At 41.6% G+C, this 19,227-nt stretch overlaps 1 protein-coding gene across 1 annotated transcript in view; it reads right to left on the bottom strand.

Annotated features, from left to right (window-relative positions):
* LOC138674530 (leucine-rich repeat-containing protein 40-like) overlaps positions 1 to 19,227 on the bottom strand; it is a 115,285-nt gene that overhangs the window by 74,210 nt on the left and 21,848 nt on the right. The window contains exon 3 of the mRNA XM_069762355.1: positions 5,946 to 6,056. Coding sequence (XP_069618456.1) covers positions 5,946 to 6,056 — 111 coding nt within the window. The remainder of the gene's footprint in view (positions 1 to 5,945; positions 6,057 to 19,227) is intronic.

Genomic DNA, 19,227 nt, shown 5'->3' with positions numbered 1-19,227 from the left:
AAGTACCCCTTAGGCAATTATATATATATATATATATATATATATATATATATACAGTTAGGTCCATATATATTTGGACAGAGACAACATTTTTCTAATTTTGGTTATAGACATTACCACAATGAATTTTAAACAAAACAATTCCGGTGCAGTTGAAGTTCAGACTTTCAGCTTTCATTTGAGGGTATCCACATTAAAATTGGATGGGATAAGAAAAATGTCCAAAATATCAACATAAACTTGTGCATTTATTGAAGATGTAATGACAGCCATCTCCCCAGTGCCTTTACCTGACATGCAGCCCCATATCATCAATGACTGTGGAAATTTGCATGTTCTCTTCAGGCATTCATCTTTATAAATTTCATTGGAACAGCAACAAACAAAAGTTCCAGCATCATCACCTTGCCCACTGCAGATTCAAGATTCATCACTGACTTTCATCCAGTCATCCACAGTCCACGATTGCTTTTCCTTAGCCCATTGTAACCTTGTTTTTTCCTGTTTAGGTGTTAATGATGGCTTTAATTTAGTTTTTCTGTATGTAAATCCCATTACCTTTAGGCGGTTTCTTACAGTTCGGTCACAGACATTGACTCCAGTTTCCACCCATTCATTCCTCATTTGCTTTGTTGTGCATTTCCTGTTTTGGAGACATGTTGCTTTAAGTTTCTGCTCTTGACGCTTTGATGTCTTCCTTGGTCTACCAGCATGTTTGCCTTTAACCCCTTAATCCCATTTGACGTACTATCCTGTCAAGGTGCCTGGTACTTAATTCCAAGGGATGGAATAGTACATCATAGCGATCAGCCACACTCACGGAGGGAGCGCAGCCGATCGCGGCCGGGTGTCAGCTGACTATCGCAGCTGACATCCGGCACTATGTGCCAGGAGCAGTCACGGACCACCCCGGCACATTAACCCCCGGCACACTGCGATCAAACATGATCACAGTGTTCCGACGGTATAGGGAAGCATCACACAGGGCTCCCTGCGTGCTTCCCTGAGACCCTTGGAGCCACGCGATGTGATCGCATTGCTCCGAGGGTCTCCTACCTTCTTCTCCCTGCAGGCCACGGATCCAAAATGGCTGAGGGGCTGCATCCGGGTCCTGCAGGGAGGTGGCTTACCAGCCAGGAGCCCTGCATGTCAGATCGCTGATCTAACACAGTGCTCTGCAAAGTGTCAGATCAGCGATCTGACATTATAACATGATGCCCCTCCTGGGGCAATGTTATAAAGTAACAAAAAAAAATATTTAGTTGTGTAAAAAAAATAAAAAAATCCTAAATAAAGAAACAAAATATATTATTCCCATAAATACATTTCTTTATCTAAATAAAAAAACAATAAAAGTACACATATTTAGTATCGCCGCGTCCGTAACAACCCGACCTATAAAACTGTTCCACTAGTTAACCCCTTCAGTGAACACCGTAAAAAAAAAAAGCGAGGCAAAAAACAACGCTTTATTATCATACCGCCGAACAAAAAGTGGAATAGCACGCGATCAAGAAGACGGATATAAATAACCATGGTACCCCTGAAAACTTCATCTTGTCCTGCAAAAAACGAGCCACCATGCAGCGTCATCAGCAAAAAAATAAAAAAGTTATAGTCCTCAAAATAAAGCGATGCGAAACTAATTATTTATTCTATAAAATAGTTTTTATCGTATAAAAGCGCCAAAACATAAAAGAATCATATAAATGAGGTATCGCTGTAATCATACTGACCCAAAGAATAAAACTGCTTAATCCATTTTACCAAACATGGAATGGTATAAACGGCCCCCCCAAAAGAATTTCACGAATAGCTGGTTTTTGGTCATACTGCCTCACAAAAATCGGAATAAAAAGCGATCAAAAAATGTCACGTGCCGGAAAATGTTACCAATAAAAACGTCAACTCGTCCCACAAAAAACAAGACCTCACATGACTCTGTGGACCAAAATATGGAAAGATTATAGCTCTCAAAATTTGTGTGTGACGGCTGCCAGTAATAAAAATCTGCTAAAAAACCAGCTATAAAAGTAAATCAAACCCCCCTTCATCACCCCTTTAGTTAGGGAAAAATAAAAAAATTAAAAATATGTATATATTTCAATTTTCCCATTAGGGTTAGGGCTAGGGTTAGGGCTGGGGTTAGGGCTAGGGTTAGGGTTGGGGCTTGGGTTAGGGTTTGGATTACATTTTCGGTTGGGATTAGGGTTAGGGGTGTGTCAGGGTTAGGTGTTTGGTTAGGGTTATGGCTGGGATTAGGGTTAGGGGTGTGTTGGAGCTGGGGTTAGGGGTGTGATTGGGATTAGGGTTAAGGGTGTGTTTGGGTTAGGGTTTCAGTTAGAATTGGGGGTTTCCACTGTTTAGGCACATCAGGGCTCTCAAAACGCGACATGGCGTCCGATCTCAATTCCAGCCAATTTTGCGTTGAAAAAGTAAAACAGTGCTCCTTCCCCTCCGAGCTCTCCTGTGCGCCCAAACAGGGGTTTACCCCAACATATGGGGTATCAGCATACTCAGGACAAATTGGACAACAACTTCTGGGCTCCAATTTCTCTTGTTACCCTTGGAAACATAAAAATTTGGGGGGTTAAAAAACCATTTTTGTAGGGAAAAAATGATTTTTTTATTTTCACGGCTCTGCGTTATAAACTGTAGTGAAACACTTGGGGGTTCAAAGTTCTCACAACACATCTAGATAAGTTCCTTGGGGGGTCTAATTTCCAATATGGGGTCACTTTTGGGGGTTTCTACTGTTTAGGTACATTAGGGGCTCTGCAAACGCAATGTGATGCCTGCAGACCATTCCGTCTGAATTCCAAATGGTGCTCCTTCCCTTCAGAGCTCTGCCATGCTCCCAAACGGTGGTTACCTTCCACATATGGGGTATCAGCGTACTCAGAATAAATTGCACAACAACTTTTGGGGTCTAATTTCTTCTGTTACCCTTGGGAAAATACAAAACTGGAGGCTAAAAAAATAATTTTTGTGGAAAAATTTTTTTTTTTATTTTCATGGCTCTGCGTCATAAACTGTAGTGAAACACTTAGGGGTTCTAAGCTCTCACAACACATCTAGATAAGTTCCTTAGGGAGTCTACTTTCCAAAATAGTGTCACTTGTGGGGGGTTTTTATGTTTAGGCACATCAGTGGCTGTTTAAACGCAACATGGCCTCCCATCTCAATTCCAGTCAATTTTGCATCAAATGGTGCTCCTTCCCTTCCGAGCTCTGCCATGCGCCCAAACAGTGGTTTACTCCCACATATTGGGTATCAGCGTACTCAGGACAAATTGCACAACAACTTTTGGGGTCCATTTTCTCCTGTTACCCTTGGAAAAATAAAACAAAATGGAGCTGGAGTAAATTTTTTCTGAAAAAAAGTTAAATATTCATTTTTTTTAAACATTCCAAAAATTCCTGTAAAACACCTTGAAGGTTAATAAACTTCTTGAATGTGGATTTGAGCACCTTGAGGGGTGCAGTTTTTAGAATGGTGTCACACTTGGTTATTTTCTATCATATAGACCCCTCAAAATGACTTCAAATGTGATGTGGTCCCTAAAAAAATGGTGTTCTAAAAATGAGAAATTGCTTGTCAACTTTTAACCCTTATAACTCCCTAACAAAAAAAAAATTTGGTTCCAAAATTATGCTGATGTAAAGTAGACGTGTGAAATGTTACTTATTAAGTATTTTGTGTGACATATCTCTGTGATTTAAGGGCATAAAAATTCAAAGTTGGAAAATTGCTAAATTTTCGCGAAATTTCCATTTTTTTCACAAATAAAAGCAGGTAATATCAAAGAAATTTTACCACCATCATGAAGTACAATATGTCACGAGAAAACATGTCAGAATCACCGGAATCTGTGAAAGCGTTCCAGAGTTATAACCTCATAAAGGGACAGTGGTCAGAATGGTAAAAATTGGCCCGGTCATTAACGTGCAAACCACCCTTGGGGCTTAAGGGGTTAACAACCTTCTCATGCTGTTTGTATTTGGTCCAGATTTTAGACACAGCTGCCTGTGAACAACCAACATCTTTTGCCACATTGTGTGATGATTTACCCTCTTTTAAAAGTTTAATAATCCTCTCCTTTGTTTCAATTGACATCTCTCATGTTGGAGCCATGATTGATGTCAGTCCACTTGGTGCAACAGCTCTCCAAGGTGTGATCATTCCTTTTTAGATGCAGAGTAACGAGCAGATCTAATTTGATGCAGGTGTTATTTTTGGGTATGAAAATTTACAGGGTGATTTCATCATTTTTTCCTCAGAATTGAGTGATTCCATAATTTTTCCCCTATGCTTGGTTAAAAAAAGTAACCATAACTGACTACCACATTTTTTGTTCTTGATTTCTTTTAGTGTTTCTTAAAGCCAGAAAGTTGCCATTTGAAATGACTTTAGTTTTGTGCCATGTCTGTGATCTGCTTTTTTTCTACAAAATTAAACAACTGAATGAACATCCTCCAAGGCCGATGATTCCATCATTTTTGCCAGGGGTTGTAGTAGGAGGATCTTCATCCAACCAATGTAATGTAATAGTCTTACTTGCAATATATAGCATTTAGGCTATCGCCAGTTTGACCCATTTGTCCGTCGCCACCCTGTCTACATGCCCTAAAATACACGTCAATGGTTCTTGAGTAATATTTATTTCCATCACTCTCTCTATCAAATTCAAGACCACTATCCAGAATGCCTGCAATGCGCCTCATGCATTGTACACCTTGGGCAATCCATTTTCACACCAGCCTTTTTCATCCACACAGGAGTCCTATATACCCTACGTATGGTGAATAACTGCGACACCCTCCCAGACTCACTTATAGAAATTTTAGGAACGTATTGCAAGACTGACTTCCATTGAACATCTGACATGTCTCCCAAGTCAGCAATCCACCTAACTTTGGTCGTCAACAGATGTCTGTCCAAAAACGTGTCTAGCAATCCCATGTAAAAAAAAAGTTATAAAACCCCTAGTACTCCTCTGTGTCCCAAGTATACCCCACAAACTGTCCCTCTGTATCATTATCGACGATCTTCTCCACTGCTTTTAGTATAGAGAGTGTACATACATATGTGTAAATCTGCTTGCTATAGCGTCCCCACCGCCGCAATGCATGTTTCGTTTATAACTCCACCGGGAGTGGTGTTTTTGGGAGCGAATAGATATCATTATATAGTACTAGTCAGTGAATCATAGTATTCAACTAAGGGTCATGTAAAACAGACATGTGATCCTGGACCAAAATGCATGCGCCATAGACCAGGCTGGGTGCGTCTTTGATCTGATCACGTTATTCATGTGATCGGCCACTCCCCCCTAATCCATCAGTATCATTGGCCCATCAGTATTATGCATCACTGACTAGATCACATGTCTGTTTTACAAGCCTCCTTAGTCGTATACTATGATTCATTATATGATCCTTTTTGTACTGGCACTTTAAACTTCATAAAGGTTGCATTATATTTGTTTACTTTGCACATGACACTTTATACCCACTGAAGGGCTTTTATTATACGGTATTTGTGTGCATTTGTGCAAATCCTGAATGTAGTTTGTCTAATTGGATTGTTACACCTATTTTTGAATCTTGTATGCTTTCTGGATTAGTGTGGCACCTTTTGTCACTTTTCCTTCATGATAAAAATTCCATGTTACGATTTTATAAAAAAAATAATTTCCAATGAAGATTTACTATATTTTAGTGAAGTTGCATCTGCTTCCATTTTCTCTTTGGGCATTATATTAATTTGATTGTTTTTTCTTGAGTACATTTATGTGACATAGGTAGAGAATTCTTCTTGCCACTAAAAATTTGCATAATGTTACTTTCCTCGTGCATGTAAATGTGTTAAACATTTTATTACATAGGACTGCAAAGATAAATTGTATGTACAGAGCAATCATGTAATATAGAATAAGTTCACACCTGTGGAGGACATTACAGGATGCATTGAGTTCCAGGAGGTTGTGAAAGTGATGAAAACTGGTAGCCTTCAATTCAGTCAATTCATTGAGAGATAAGTCCAACTGAAGAATTCTAAAGATGTAACAAAAATTATTTCACTGGAAAGTCCCACTATTAAAGTAGATCAATATTAATGAGAAGCTGAATCTGTTGTCAGGACTCAGAGAACACGGGTGAATTTAGAGCAAGATATTGAATCAAAAGAGTTGAGGGAAATATATTTCAGGCATAGTAACTTCTCTTTCATTTGCTCATCAAAATGTGATGTATGTTGTTTGAAGTTATCTTTGGAATTGTAGTGACAGAGAGGAAAGAATCCAAAACAGTGAAGATAATGGAGGGGTTGCACAAGTTTAAACAAACAGGCAACTCATGTTCTGCAGACATATGAGAAGAATAGACGTGCCAATACAATTATATTAATTTGTATTTTTTTAACATCAAGCAGGCAGAACATTTTCCAGACAAAGCAGAGAAATCAAAATATGTTCCTTTCAGTTAGAAAATGGTACAGGGTTTATATCATCATTATTACTTGGTCTGAAACCAGGAAATGTTTTTACTTCTGATGTCTACTGAAGGTGAGTGGTCTTTTATTATCTGATCAAACATTTTGTCGTAGTTAAAGGGAACCTGTCGTGTTGAAATAATGGTATCTGATCTGCAGGCAGGATGTTATAGCGCAGGGTCAGATAGTTGTACATTTTTGTGAGAAAGATTTAGCAAAACTTACATTTTATCCATTTAAATTCATGGTGTTTGCATCCATATGAGTCCAGTGTGTGGTTCTCAATGATTGCCAGTCTCCCCTGTTTGATTGTTCATGCAGAGATAACTTTTAATCATTAGTAGGACTGCTCACCGGACTCATATAGTGTCATGAGGGTGTCATGTCCCCCTAGAGTTAGACTGGTCAGGTCGGGTAATGAATCGCAGGTCTTCTTTAGAGATGGCGTCATTTGTGTCCCATATTAAATGGATTTAGTTTCCTCTGGTGCTGAAGAGGTTAACGACCCTTTCTATCCTGGTCAGAAACAAGCAGCTCCATTTCAGATTCTTTTGATATGGTCACAATGACCATAATTTCTTTAAAACCGTTCAGACATTCTTGTCCCTGCCAGTGAAAGATTTGTCTTCCTGACATTGATGTAGTAGTGCTCTATGGCTTGCTGTAGTACGCATGTCTTTATCTCTTGGTCCCTGTTCCCATTTAGTTTATTCCTCCCTGTCCCTTTCCTCCTCCCTACATTTCTGTCCCATGCAAAAACAATAATCAAAAAGCACAATTTATGTTTTAAGGCTGGGAGCATATTAAAATAAAGCTCTCCCAGTATGTAATGATCATACAGTTACTAAGGTGGAGTACTCCAGACAATATATCCAAGACAGAAGAAAAAGAGAAAGTAGCAAAAAGACCACCAAATAATAAAATAAATACGGTAAATAACTTTTACTGAATAATAAGACAATCAAACTAAACATAATACAGATACAAATAAGGGAGCTGGAGGTAGACAAGAGAGAGACTGTAAGTCAAAATAGGACTTAGGCAAGCAGAAAAAAGAAATAGTCACAATATAATACTCAAACATGCACAAAAATAACACAGACTGGAAGATGCGTAATGTCCCTATCCTGGTCCCATCTGATAGTAATGTCATCATCCTGGTCCCATCTTATAGTTACCATATTTTCGGACTAAAAGATGCATTTTTCCCCAAATTTATTTTTGTGGAAATGGGGGTGCATCTTATAGTTGAAATATACTTACAAGTAGTGTGGCGGCAGCAGGAGTGGGGTGTTTCTGCGGCGGTCCAACGCTGCAGGGTGATGATCACACTCCCTTTGCAGGTTTGGCAGTGCTTTGTAATGCGGGGGCTGCACTGGCATTTTGTGAAAGCCCTGAGGCCCCGCACATCCATTGGTGCGATGCAGTGGCCTCTGAGAAAATGACCGCCGGGGGAGGCGCATACTCAGATTGAGATCTCGGCGACGAGATCTAGTCCCGAAATCTCATAAGTGAGAGCACGAACTCCGGTGAACTCTCAGTGATACACAGCAAGAGTGATTAACTCCTGTCAGTGTATCACTGGAGGCCAGGTAGAGCGGTCACACCTCGCGATGTGACTGTTCTACACGTGAGATTGTCGTTGGACAATCGGTAAATGGACTACGTCGGACAGGGAGTATTTATGTTGGTTTATTATTGGTCTTTGTTACAGGAGATCCAGGGATTCAGGGATTAGGCAATGCAGTATGGTAAATTAAGATTCAATAAAGGAGTCTGTGTGATTATTTCAATTAAAGGACTTTATTCTGGCTTTGTCTTTACTGACCATATAACTAGAGGATTAGTAATGGATAGGTGTCTTATTTATGCTTCTCCATTACTAAGCCATGGGCTTGATGTCACCTGACAATACAAAGGTGACATCAACCCCATCAAATATGAACCCCACTTGCCACTGCTACAGGGCAAGTGGGAAGAGCAGGACTAGGTGTCAGAATTGGCGCATCTTATAGATGCGCCATTTCTGGGGAAGCTGAGAGCTGAAAGTTTTAGCCTGGGGGGTGCCAATATACATGGCCCCTTCCCAGGCTATTAATATCAGCTCGCAGCTGTCTGCCTAGCCTTTGCTGGTTTGATTTTATAGGGGGACCTCATGTCAATTTTTTTCTGGGGTTCCCCTGTAAACTAGTCAGCAAAGGCTAGGCAAACAGCTGTGGGATGAGACTAATAGCCTGGGACAATTCTGGCTATTGGCTCCTTCCCAGAATATTAAAATCAGCTCTCAGCCATCGGCTTTCCCTCTGCTGGTTATTAAAATTACACGGGAGCCCACGCAAATTTTTTAAATAAAAAAAAAATAGATATTGCATTTCACGCAGATTTCTGAGGGTATGTTCCCACAGTCAGTAAACGTTGCGGGTTGGATGCTGTGTACATCCACAGCGTCCAACCCGCAGCGGCCAGATGTTACAGCATAGTGGATGGGATTTCAAGAAATCCCATGTTCACTATGCATGCACCGGTGCCCGCGGCTTCCCTGTGGAGACAGACATGCATCGCATCTTTCCAGACCACAGCATGTCAATTTATCTTGTGGAGACACTCAGTCTCCGCAAGATAAATATCACCTGTTCAATGTATAGGTGATTCCGCATGATTCAATGAGCACCTGCGTTCAAAAGCCAGCAGCGCTTTGGACATATGAGACATGTGCTGCATCCAAAGCGCTGCCAATTACTGACCATGGGGAAGTAGCCTAATAACAGTTGCTGTTTTGTTACAGCATATGTAGGGTAATTAAGTTAAGGCTCCTACAAATGGAAACAGAGGGCTAGCACTCAACTAAGGGAGTTGGACGGTGCTTGTAAGAAGGGATAGATTGTCCAATAGTCAATGATTCCGAAAAGCAAGAGTTAAGCATAAAACTTAATTTTGACGAGTGCAGTATTTTTCGGAATCAATGCTCCTACATAGGCTCGTGACTTTGTGTGTGTCTGTTTATTTAATTGTGCGTGTGTATGTGTGTGTGTGTCTTTATATAATATTAATGAGGGTATCTGGCTGAAGAAGTTGAACAAGGAAATTACATCACATTTTTTTAATAACATATTTTTATTTAGCTTACAAATCCGTATGAAAATTCGCATCAAATCCGCACGGAATTTCAACTGCGTTTTCAGCCAAGAGAGACAGAATCCACGCAGAATTATACAGAAGCAAATCTGCAACGTGTGCACATAACCCTAGAGTCTCTGAAGTTTTCCTACTTGGATGATCTCAGCTGCTCAGTATTGGCCACTCCCCTCTCCTATATACTTGCCTCTGGCAATCTGGATTGCCAGTGTTAGTCTTAAACTGCCTGGTATGGAGTGGAGGTATCAGTTGCTAGTAGAGGCGTTTGGAGTGTTGATCTGTGACTGTTGCTTGGTGTTTCGGCTGTGTGCAAAATACTCATTCTCTCCTATTTGGTTATTCTTCCTATTCCCCCCAGTGTTCCTCTCTTTTGTCTATGAGTGGATATTTGCATGTTTGGTATTTTGTTCTATACCTGTATGTCCTCCCTTGTTAGTCTGGTTTCTGTATATACACACGCAATTATTCCCCACTTCCCTGGGTGGGGGAAGGGGACAGATATAGGGCTGATTCAAGAGTTCAGTAAGGTTTTTGGCCCGGCGTCTTCACCATCAGAAGTAATCCAGGGAGCAGGGATATCTAGGCTGCCCCCTAGCGTTTTGGACAGGGGAGGAGCCCCTGGCTCCAGGTATTCTGACAACAGAGTTGTGACAGTATAACAGATTAGAAAATTTTACATAATGTGAAGTATTTAAATGAAATGAATTCATGCAACCTAAAAGTTGATTGTAAGAATGTGTACCAGTCTATATAAGTACATATACATACTTGTGACAGGTTAGAGGATTAGCTTGCAGAATCACCATCTCCTGGATTAAACAAGCACTTTCAGGCCGGTAAAACACAGTCCACACCATTCACGTTTGATGCAACTGATTACAACCAGTTTTGTTTTAGTGGCTCAGTATACAATTCAATAAAGGCAAAACGCAAATGATAATATAAAGGTGCTTCTCACAAAATTAGAATATCATAAAAAAGTTAATTTATTTCAGTTCTTCAATACAAAAAGTGAAACTCATATATTAGATACAGTCATTACAAACAGAGTGATCTATTTCAAGTGTTTATTTCTGTTAATGTTGATGATTATGGCTTACAGACAATGAAAACCCAAAAGTCATTATCTCAGTATATTAGAATACTTTATAACACCAGCTTGAAAAATGATTTTAGCCCCTTAATGACCGCCAATACGTCTTTTAACTGACCTGAGAGATAAGAGAATAGTATCCCCATACAGGTGACAATCCTGCAGCTGTCGGTTGTGCACAATAGCTGACAACTTGCTGTATAAGCCATGATCAGTATTTGCTCTTTCCAAATCTGTTTAACCCCTTAGATGCTGCTGTCAATAGTGACTACATCATTATAACCGGTTAACAGAGTGTGGGGGCTTCCTCTTTATCCAAACTGGTGGACTCAGATCACGATTTTGTGGTCCTGATGCTTGCCATGGGAATTCACGACCAAATAGCGGCCTTAGGCTATATTCACACTTAGCGGTTTTTACCGCGGAACCGCCGCGATTTTGATGCTGCGGGTCCGCAGCAGTTTCCATAGCGTTTACAGTAACATGTAAACCCTATGGAAACCGCAAACCGCTGTGCACATGCTGCGGGAAAAACCGCGCGGGAACGCAGCGGTTTACAACCCGCAGCATGTCACTTCTTTGTGCAGAATCGCAGCGATTCTGCACCCATAGGAATACATTGAACCGCTTACTTCCCGCATGGGGCTTTGCCCACGTTGCGGGAAGTAAGCGGATAATGTGCGGGTGGTACCCGGGGTGGAGGAGAGGAGACTCTCCTCCAGGCCCTGGGAACCATATTTGGGGTTAAAAAATAAAAACTCTGGTTATACTCACCCTCTGATGTCCGGAGCTCCTGGGCGCTGCACGCGGCTGTCCGGTCAGAGTTGCTGTGCGACCAGGACCTGCGGTGACGTCGCGGTCACATGACCGTGACGTCACGAAGGGTCCTTCTCCCACAGCATCTTAGGAACCGGACCGCCGGGTGCAGCGCCCAGGAGCTCCGGACATCAGAGGGTGAGTATAACCAGATTTTATTATTTTTAACATTACTATTGATGCTGCATATTGCTCATATGCAGCATCAATAGTATAGGCGGAAACCCGCAGCGGAAAACGCGGAACAAACCGCGATAAATCTGCAGGGAGAACCGCAGTTGTTTTGCCCTGCAGATTTATCAAATCCGCTGCGGGAGAACCCGCAGGGACCCGACGCAAGGTGTGAACATAGCCTTAGAGTCTGACAGCTGTAGTAATCTATTCAGAAGTTAGAGGCATTTAGGTGGTAAAAATACACATTTTCATTTCTGTCATACCACTTTGCATTAATTCCTGTAAAGCACCTGAAGGGTTAATAAACTTCCTGACAGCAGTTTTCAAGATGTCTAGGGGTGCTGTTTTTAAAATGGTATCACGTTTGGGGGTTTCCCAATATATGGAACCCCTAAAGTCACTTCAAACATGGATAAGTCCCTAAAAAAATAAACTTTGTAAATTTCCTTGAAAAAAATGAAAAATTGCTGCTACATTTTTAAACCTCCTAAAATGCTAACAAAATAAAATAACATTTTACAAATGGTGCTGATGTAAAGCCGACATGTGGGAAATGTTATTTATTAATGGTTTGCTGTGGTATGACCATCTGGATTAAAGGGATAATCATTCAAAATTAGAAAATAGCAAATTTTTTTAACATTTTTCTCAAATTTTTGATATTTTTTATAAATAAACACAAAACATATTGACCTAAATTTACCATTATCATAAAGTATAATGTGTCACGAAAAAACAATCTCAAAATCAGTGGGATTTGTTGAAGCATTCCATAGTTATTACCACATAAAGTGACACTCGTCAGATTTCAAAAATTTGGCTCCGTCACTAAGGGGTTAAAATCTGAAATGTTAGCCTACTGAAATGTATGTTCAGTAAATGCACTCAATATTTGGTTGGGGCTCCTTTTGCATCAATTACTGCATCAATGCAGGGTGGCATGGAGGAGAACAGCCTGTGGCACTGCTGCGGTGTTATGGAAGCCCAGGTTGCTTTGATAGCAGCCTTCAGCTCGTCCGCATGGTTGGTTCTGGTGTGTCTCATCTTTCTCTTGACAATAGCCCATAGATTCTCTATGGGGTTAAGGTCAGGCGAGAATGAAATTTCCATCTCCAAAAAACTTGTCGGCAGAAGGAAGCAAGAAGTGCTCTAAAATTTCCTGGTAGACGGCAGCACCAACTTTGGTCTTGTTAAACACAGTGGACCTACACCAGCAGACAACATGGCTCCCCAAACCATCACTGATTGTGGAAACTTCACACTAGACCTCAAGCAGCTTGGAATGTGTGCCTCCCTGCTCTTCCTCCAGACTCTGGGACCTTGATTTTCACATGAAATGCAAAATGTATTTTCATCTGAAAACAACACCTTGGAGCACTGAGCAACAGTCCAGTTCTTTTTCTCCTTGGCCCAGGTAAGACGCTTCTGCTTGGTATATTAATCATGAGTGGCTTGACACAAGGAATGCGAGACTTGAAGCCCATGTCCTGGATATGTCTGTGTGTGGTAGCACTTGAAGCAATGACTCCAGCAGCAGTCCACTCCCTGTGAATGTCCACCAAAATTTTCAACAGCCTTTTCTTAACAATGCTTTCAAGGCTGTGGTTATCCCAGTTGCTTGCACACATTTTTCTACCACACTTTTGCCTTCCACTCAACTTTCCTTTAATATGCTTAGATACAGCAGTCTGTGAACAGCCAGCTTCTTTAGCAATGACCTTTTTTGTCTTACCCTCCTTGTAGAGTGTGTCAATGACTGCCTTCTGGAAACATGTCAAGTCAGCAGTCTTCCCCATGATTGTGGAGTCTACTGAAACAGACTATGTGTTAGGGTTGGTGGACTTCGCTAAATAAAATAAACAAAGAAGCACAATCGCAATCCAGGGTCCACCGTGCAGAGATGGAAAACTGCTGCTAGTGTACAATGATGGAATACACGGCAAGCGATTACCTGTACACACTGAGTTGAATGTCACACAGTGTGAACAGCACATGAACTGAACTCGCACACAGAAACTAAACCAATGCTCTGCAATGAGCTGTGTCACTCGCACACAGAAATGAAAGAGGTGCTCTGCAACTTAGCTGTGTCATTCGCACACAGAAATGAAAGATGCTCTGCAACTGAGCTATGTCACTTGCACACTGAAACAGAACAGATGCTCTGCATAATACACTGACTAGGGTTGTGCTTGCTCTGGAACTCTACTGTGCTAACCACACACATGTAGGAACCTGATGCTAAGTCAAAGGCTAATTGCCCGCACTGATGCTAGTTTTCTGCCAATGTCTACAGTCCCAAGGCTAGACAGACACACAACACATGCAGACAGAGTGGTAGAGTATCCACTGGCAACTGCCACACAAAAATTATACTAGCTCCCTGGTGTGCACCTCTGAGAGCCTTTTATACACAAGGCTCATGTCCAATCGGACAGGACCTTGCCCGTGGATCAATCCGGCACTGCCAGGTCACCAGAGCAGCTGACGTCCGACCACCAATGAGAAGATACTGCGTTTGAATACCACTGGCTAGCAGTAACCAAGTGTACATCATGAGCCTGAGCAAGACGCTGTCTATGCTTAGCAGCACCTGCAGCGGCCGAACCTGAATAGGAGACCGGCGAGGCAGACAAGGCTTGGAATCTACCCTGTGTAGCGGGAGAATCCTGGTGCCTAACACTAAGGGACCTTTTTAAATGCTTTGAAGGTGTTTTTTGTTAATAATTCTAATTTATTGAGATAACGACTTTTGCGTTTTCATTGTCTGTAAGCCATAATCATCAACATTAACAGAAACAAACACTTGAAATAGATCACTCTGTTTGTAATGACTGTATCTAATACAGTACATGAGTTTTACTTTTTGTATTGAATAAATTAACTTTTTGATGACATTCTAATTTTGTGAGAAGCACCTGAATATACATGTATACACACACACTTAACATTGCAATTGCAACACCAAGAAAGAAAGAAAAGTCATGGAATTCCAAAAAGTGAAAGATAAGTAGACATGTTAATAGTATTGAGGTTATTAATTATTGTCTAAGGAATATTCTGCACGCTGAGTGCACTTGGGCATGCAAATTTGCTGCTGGCAGCTAACTTTACAACACTGTAGCTATACCTCTCTAGTCTTCATTCCACTTAAAGGGAACCTGTCATCTGTTTTCGCCGCTATAAGATGCAGCCACCGCCTTTCAGGGCTCATCTACAGCATTCTATAATGCTGTAAGTAAGCCCCCAATCTGACCTGCAAGAGAAGAAACATAAGTTTTATTATACTCACCCAGAGGGCGGTCCGGTCCAATGGGTGTCAAAGGTCCGGGTCCGGCACCTCCCATCTTCTTGTGACGCCGCCCTCCTGCTTCTTCATTGCTCCCCGGCATCGCGCTCCTGCGCACGCATACTTCTCTGCACTGTTGAAGGCAGAGCAAATTCCTGCAGTGCGCAGGTGTTGGGCCTCTCTGACCTTTCTTGGCGCCTGCGCACTGCAGTACTTTGCTCTGCCCTCAACAGGACAGATAAGTAAGCCTGCACAGGAGCGCAATGCCTGGAAGCAATGAAGAAGCAAGAGGACTGCATCGCAAGAAGATGGGAGGCGCCAGACCCGGGTCCTGTGACACCCATCGAACTGGACCACTCCCCCGGGTGAGTATAATAAAACGTATTTTTCTTCTCTTGTGGGTCAGATCGGGGGCTTATCTACAGCAATATAGAATGCTGAAGATAAGCCCTGAAAGGTGGTGGCAGCAGCTAATATCGGCAAAAACAGCTGACAGGTTCCCTTTAAACTAACAGCTCTGTATTACATTGATTTGGTGTTACAACCAGTGGTATGTCCATTTTACCAAAGTCTCCCAGGAGCCGTTTTTCAACATGACCACACCAGGCCAATTGAACACATCTGGGACATCATTGGCTAGAAATTTCAGGATAAAACAGAGTATCTTTAAGAAAAAAGGCCAAATTGATTGCAAATATACCGTATTTTTTGGACTATAAGACGCACTTTTTTTCAAAATTTTTTTTGGGGAAAATGGGGTTGCATCTTATAGTCAGTATATACTTACAAGTAGTGTGGTGGCAGCAAGAGTTGGGCGATTATGCGGCGGTCCGACGCTGCAAGGTGATAATCACACTACCTTCCCAGGCTGGTGTGGCAAGTTCGGCGGTGCTCTGTGGTGCAGGGGCTGCACCAGCATTTTGTGCTGCGCTGGCATTTTTTGGCACGAGATCTCGTTGTCGAGATCTCAATCTGAGCATGCGCCGCCACCGGCGGCCATTTTCCCGAAGGCCACCGCATCCCAACAATGGATGTGCGGGGCCTTCGGGCTTTCACAAAATGCTGGCACATCCCCTGCACCACAAAGCACCGCCGAACCTGCCGCACCAGCCGGGGATGGGATTTCCCAGAGGCTACCGCATCACAGCAATGGATGTACGGGGCTCCAGGCTTTCAGAAAATGTCAGCGGAGCACCCGCACCTTTAGCACTGCCAAACTTGCCGCACCAGTCTGGGATGGGAGTCATATTGCCAGACCACCGAACACCCCTGTGACTATGCTCCACCAGCGCTGCCGATCCCCCCAGGTAAACTGAATTACCACTGTAAGACGGACCCCCATGTGACACATTAATTTTTTTCACTATTTTCCTTCTGAAAATTTGGGGTGCGTCTTATGGTCCGGTGTGTGTTATAGTCCGAAAAATACGGTAATTCATTCTAATGATCTATGGCAAGGGGGCATCCTCTGCATCTAAACAAAAGAAAGTTAAATCATCATCACAGATAGTGATTCTTTGTTGAACAAGAAAAGAGACTATGTTATTCTCTGCCACAACATGGTGTAATGAATTTAAGGAGGGCCTGGATGTTTTTCTTGAAAAATATAATATTACAGATTATGCCTACTAGATCTTGGAGATCAGATGCTGATCCAGGGAACTAGTCTGATTGCCATGTTTTGAGTTGGAAAGGAATGTTTCTCTAAAATGGGGCAATTAGCATTTGTCTCTTGGGGTTCTTGCCTTCATCTGGATCAACATGTTATGTTATAGGTTAAATTAGATAGACTTGTGTGTTCTTTCAAACTTAAAACTATGAATAACATGCCTGTTGAATTGTACTTGGTCAAAAATACAAAATGTCCCACATTATGCCTTGTTCAATTACAGAATAATACTTGCATCCAGTGTCGGACTGGGGTGACAAGGGCCCACCAATAACATTGACTTTGGGGGGCCCACTTTTCACCTGCATGCAAATATTATACTACCTTTGTTCACAAATTTACCTATATCTCTATATAAGAATAAACTGGGTAGCGTTAATGAATGATGAGATGCTGCTTTTTTCTGTACAGAGTGAATCAAGTGAATTATGCCAAGTACTGCCCATGCAGTGGGGTTGGGGGCCCAGATCTACACAGGGGCCCACCGGGGAATTCCCTTGTTACACGTGGAGGAAAGACAATTATGGCAGCTAAATAGGAAAGGGTTCTTTACAGTAAGAGCAATCAGACTGGCATGCCGACCATAAGAGCTAGTAATGGCAGTTACTATAGCAACATTTAACAAGGTCTGGATGCTTTAACAAAACATGACATTGTGAGTCCAGAGTTGGATTGGGACTAAAATTCAGCCCTGGCATTTGAAGTTACACAGGCCCACTTGTCACATGGTGACTGTATAATATCTTTGTACACTTGTAGGCAGGGCCGGTTTTAGGCAAAGTGGGGCCCTACGCCTAGGCAAAGTTTAAAATGGGGCCCCAAATGCTAACATATTGCACATCACACAAAAGCATTTCAGTTGTATTTACATGCGCTGAGTTCAGGCCGCTAAATGAGTTTGATCGACAATACTGAAGTTGTTCAACGCTTGTTTCCCGGGCTCTTTCCACCAGCTGAGGAATAATGATGGGACAGAACGATCACTAATAGATCACTAACAGAGTATCAAGTTATCAGCAGCACATCTACAGTTTACGCTGGGGATGCGCTGCTGAGAACAATGATTTTTGTTCCAGCAAAAACAATCTGAATATGCAGCATTTTATTTGTTTAGTAAAATACACCCCATAGGCCTTCATATATTATAATGTGCACCTCAGTCCTCCATATAGTATAATACACTCCCTATAGTCCTCCATATATTAAAAAACACTGCTCAGTCCTCCATATAGTATAATACACTCCTCATAGTGCTCCATATAGCATAATACACTCCTCATAGTGCTCCATATAGTATAATGCACCGCCATAGTCATCCATGTAAAACAATTCACTTTCCATAGTATAATGCACCCCATAGTTCTTCACATAGTATAACATATTCCCCATAATCCTCGATACAGTATAATGCAGCCCACATATAGTATACTGCAGCCACCACCCTACAGAATATAATGCAGCCACCCCAGAGTATAATGCAGCCACCACATAGAATATAATACAGCCCACCTCCTCATAATATATAATGTAGCCCCCACAGAATATAATGCAGCCCCCATAGTATAACAGAGCCTCCCCCATAGAATATAATATACGCCCACGATAGTATATAACAGCCACATAGTATATAACACGGCCTCCACATAGAATATAATATACCCCCCATAGTATATAGCACAACCCGCATAGCATATAACACAGCCCACGTAGCAGTATACAGCACAGCCCATGTAGCAGTATACAGCACAGCCCACAAAGTAGTATATAGCACTGCCCACATAGTAGTATACAGCACTGCCCACATAGTAGTATACAGCACTGCCCACATAGTAGTATACAGCACAGCCCACATAGTAGTATACAGCAGAGCCCACACAGTAGTATGCAGCACAGCCCACACAGTAGTGTATAGCACAGCCCACATAGTAGTATACAGCAGAGCCCACACAGAATTATATAGCAGAGCCCACATAGTGTAAAACCTACAAGAGAAAAAAGTAAATGAAAACCCTGATATAACTAATTAAAAAAAGCAAAAATGCATTTAAATAACACAGAGTTTTTAGTAATACTGTTTTTTGATTAAAAAAATAGCACAAAAGCCATCCCACCTCGTCACGGTAACTCTGATCGGGACAGTCCTAAACTATCTAATATTAAAACCTTACCATGTGTCAATGTTGACCTCAGTGTGAATAAGGGCAGATGAAAGGACTGAGCCCAAACAGTGAAACACTAGACTAGGGAAGCCTTATATAGTTTCTAGCTCAGAAACAGGGAGGCCACACCCCGGATTGCACAGAATGCAAAAAAAACACAAAATTGAGCTTAACTTAAGTTGGTATACATGCAGAGGTAAAACGCATGTTAAAAATGGCCACAAAACATAAAACCTACAAGAGAAAAAAGTAAATGAAAACCCAGATATAACTAAGTAAAAAAAGCAAAAATGCATTTAAATAACACAGAGTTTTTAGTAATACTGTTTTTTGATCAAAAAATAGCACAAAAGCCATCCCACCTCGTCACGGTAACTCTGATCGGGACAGTCCTAAACTA

Source organism: Ranitomeya imitator, chromosome 4, assembly GCF_032444005.1.
Source record: "Ranitomeya imitator isolate aRanImi1 chromosome 4, aRanImi1.pri, whole genome shotgun sequence".
NCBI classification, from domain to species: Eukaryota; Metazoa; Chordata; class Amphibia; order Anura; family Dendrobatidae; genus Ranitomeya; species Ranitomeya imitator.
The sequence above is the reverse complement of the archived record's forward strand: the minus strand, read 5'-3'. Positions and strand labels throughout refer to the sequence as shown.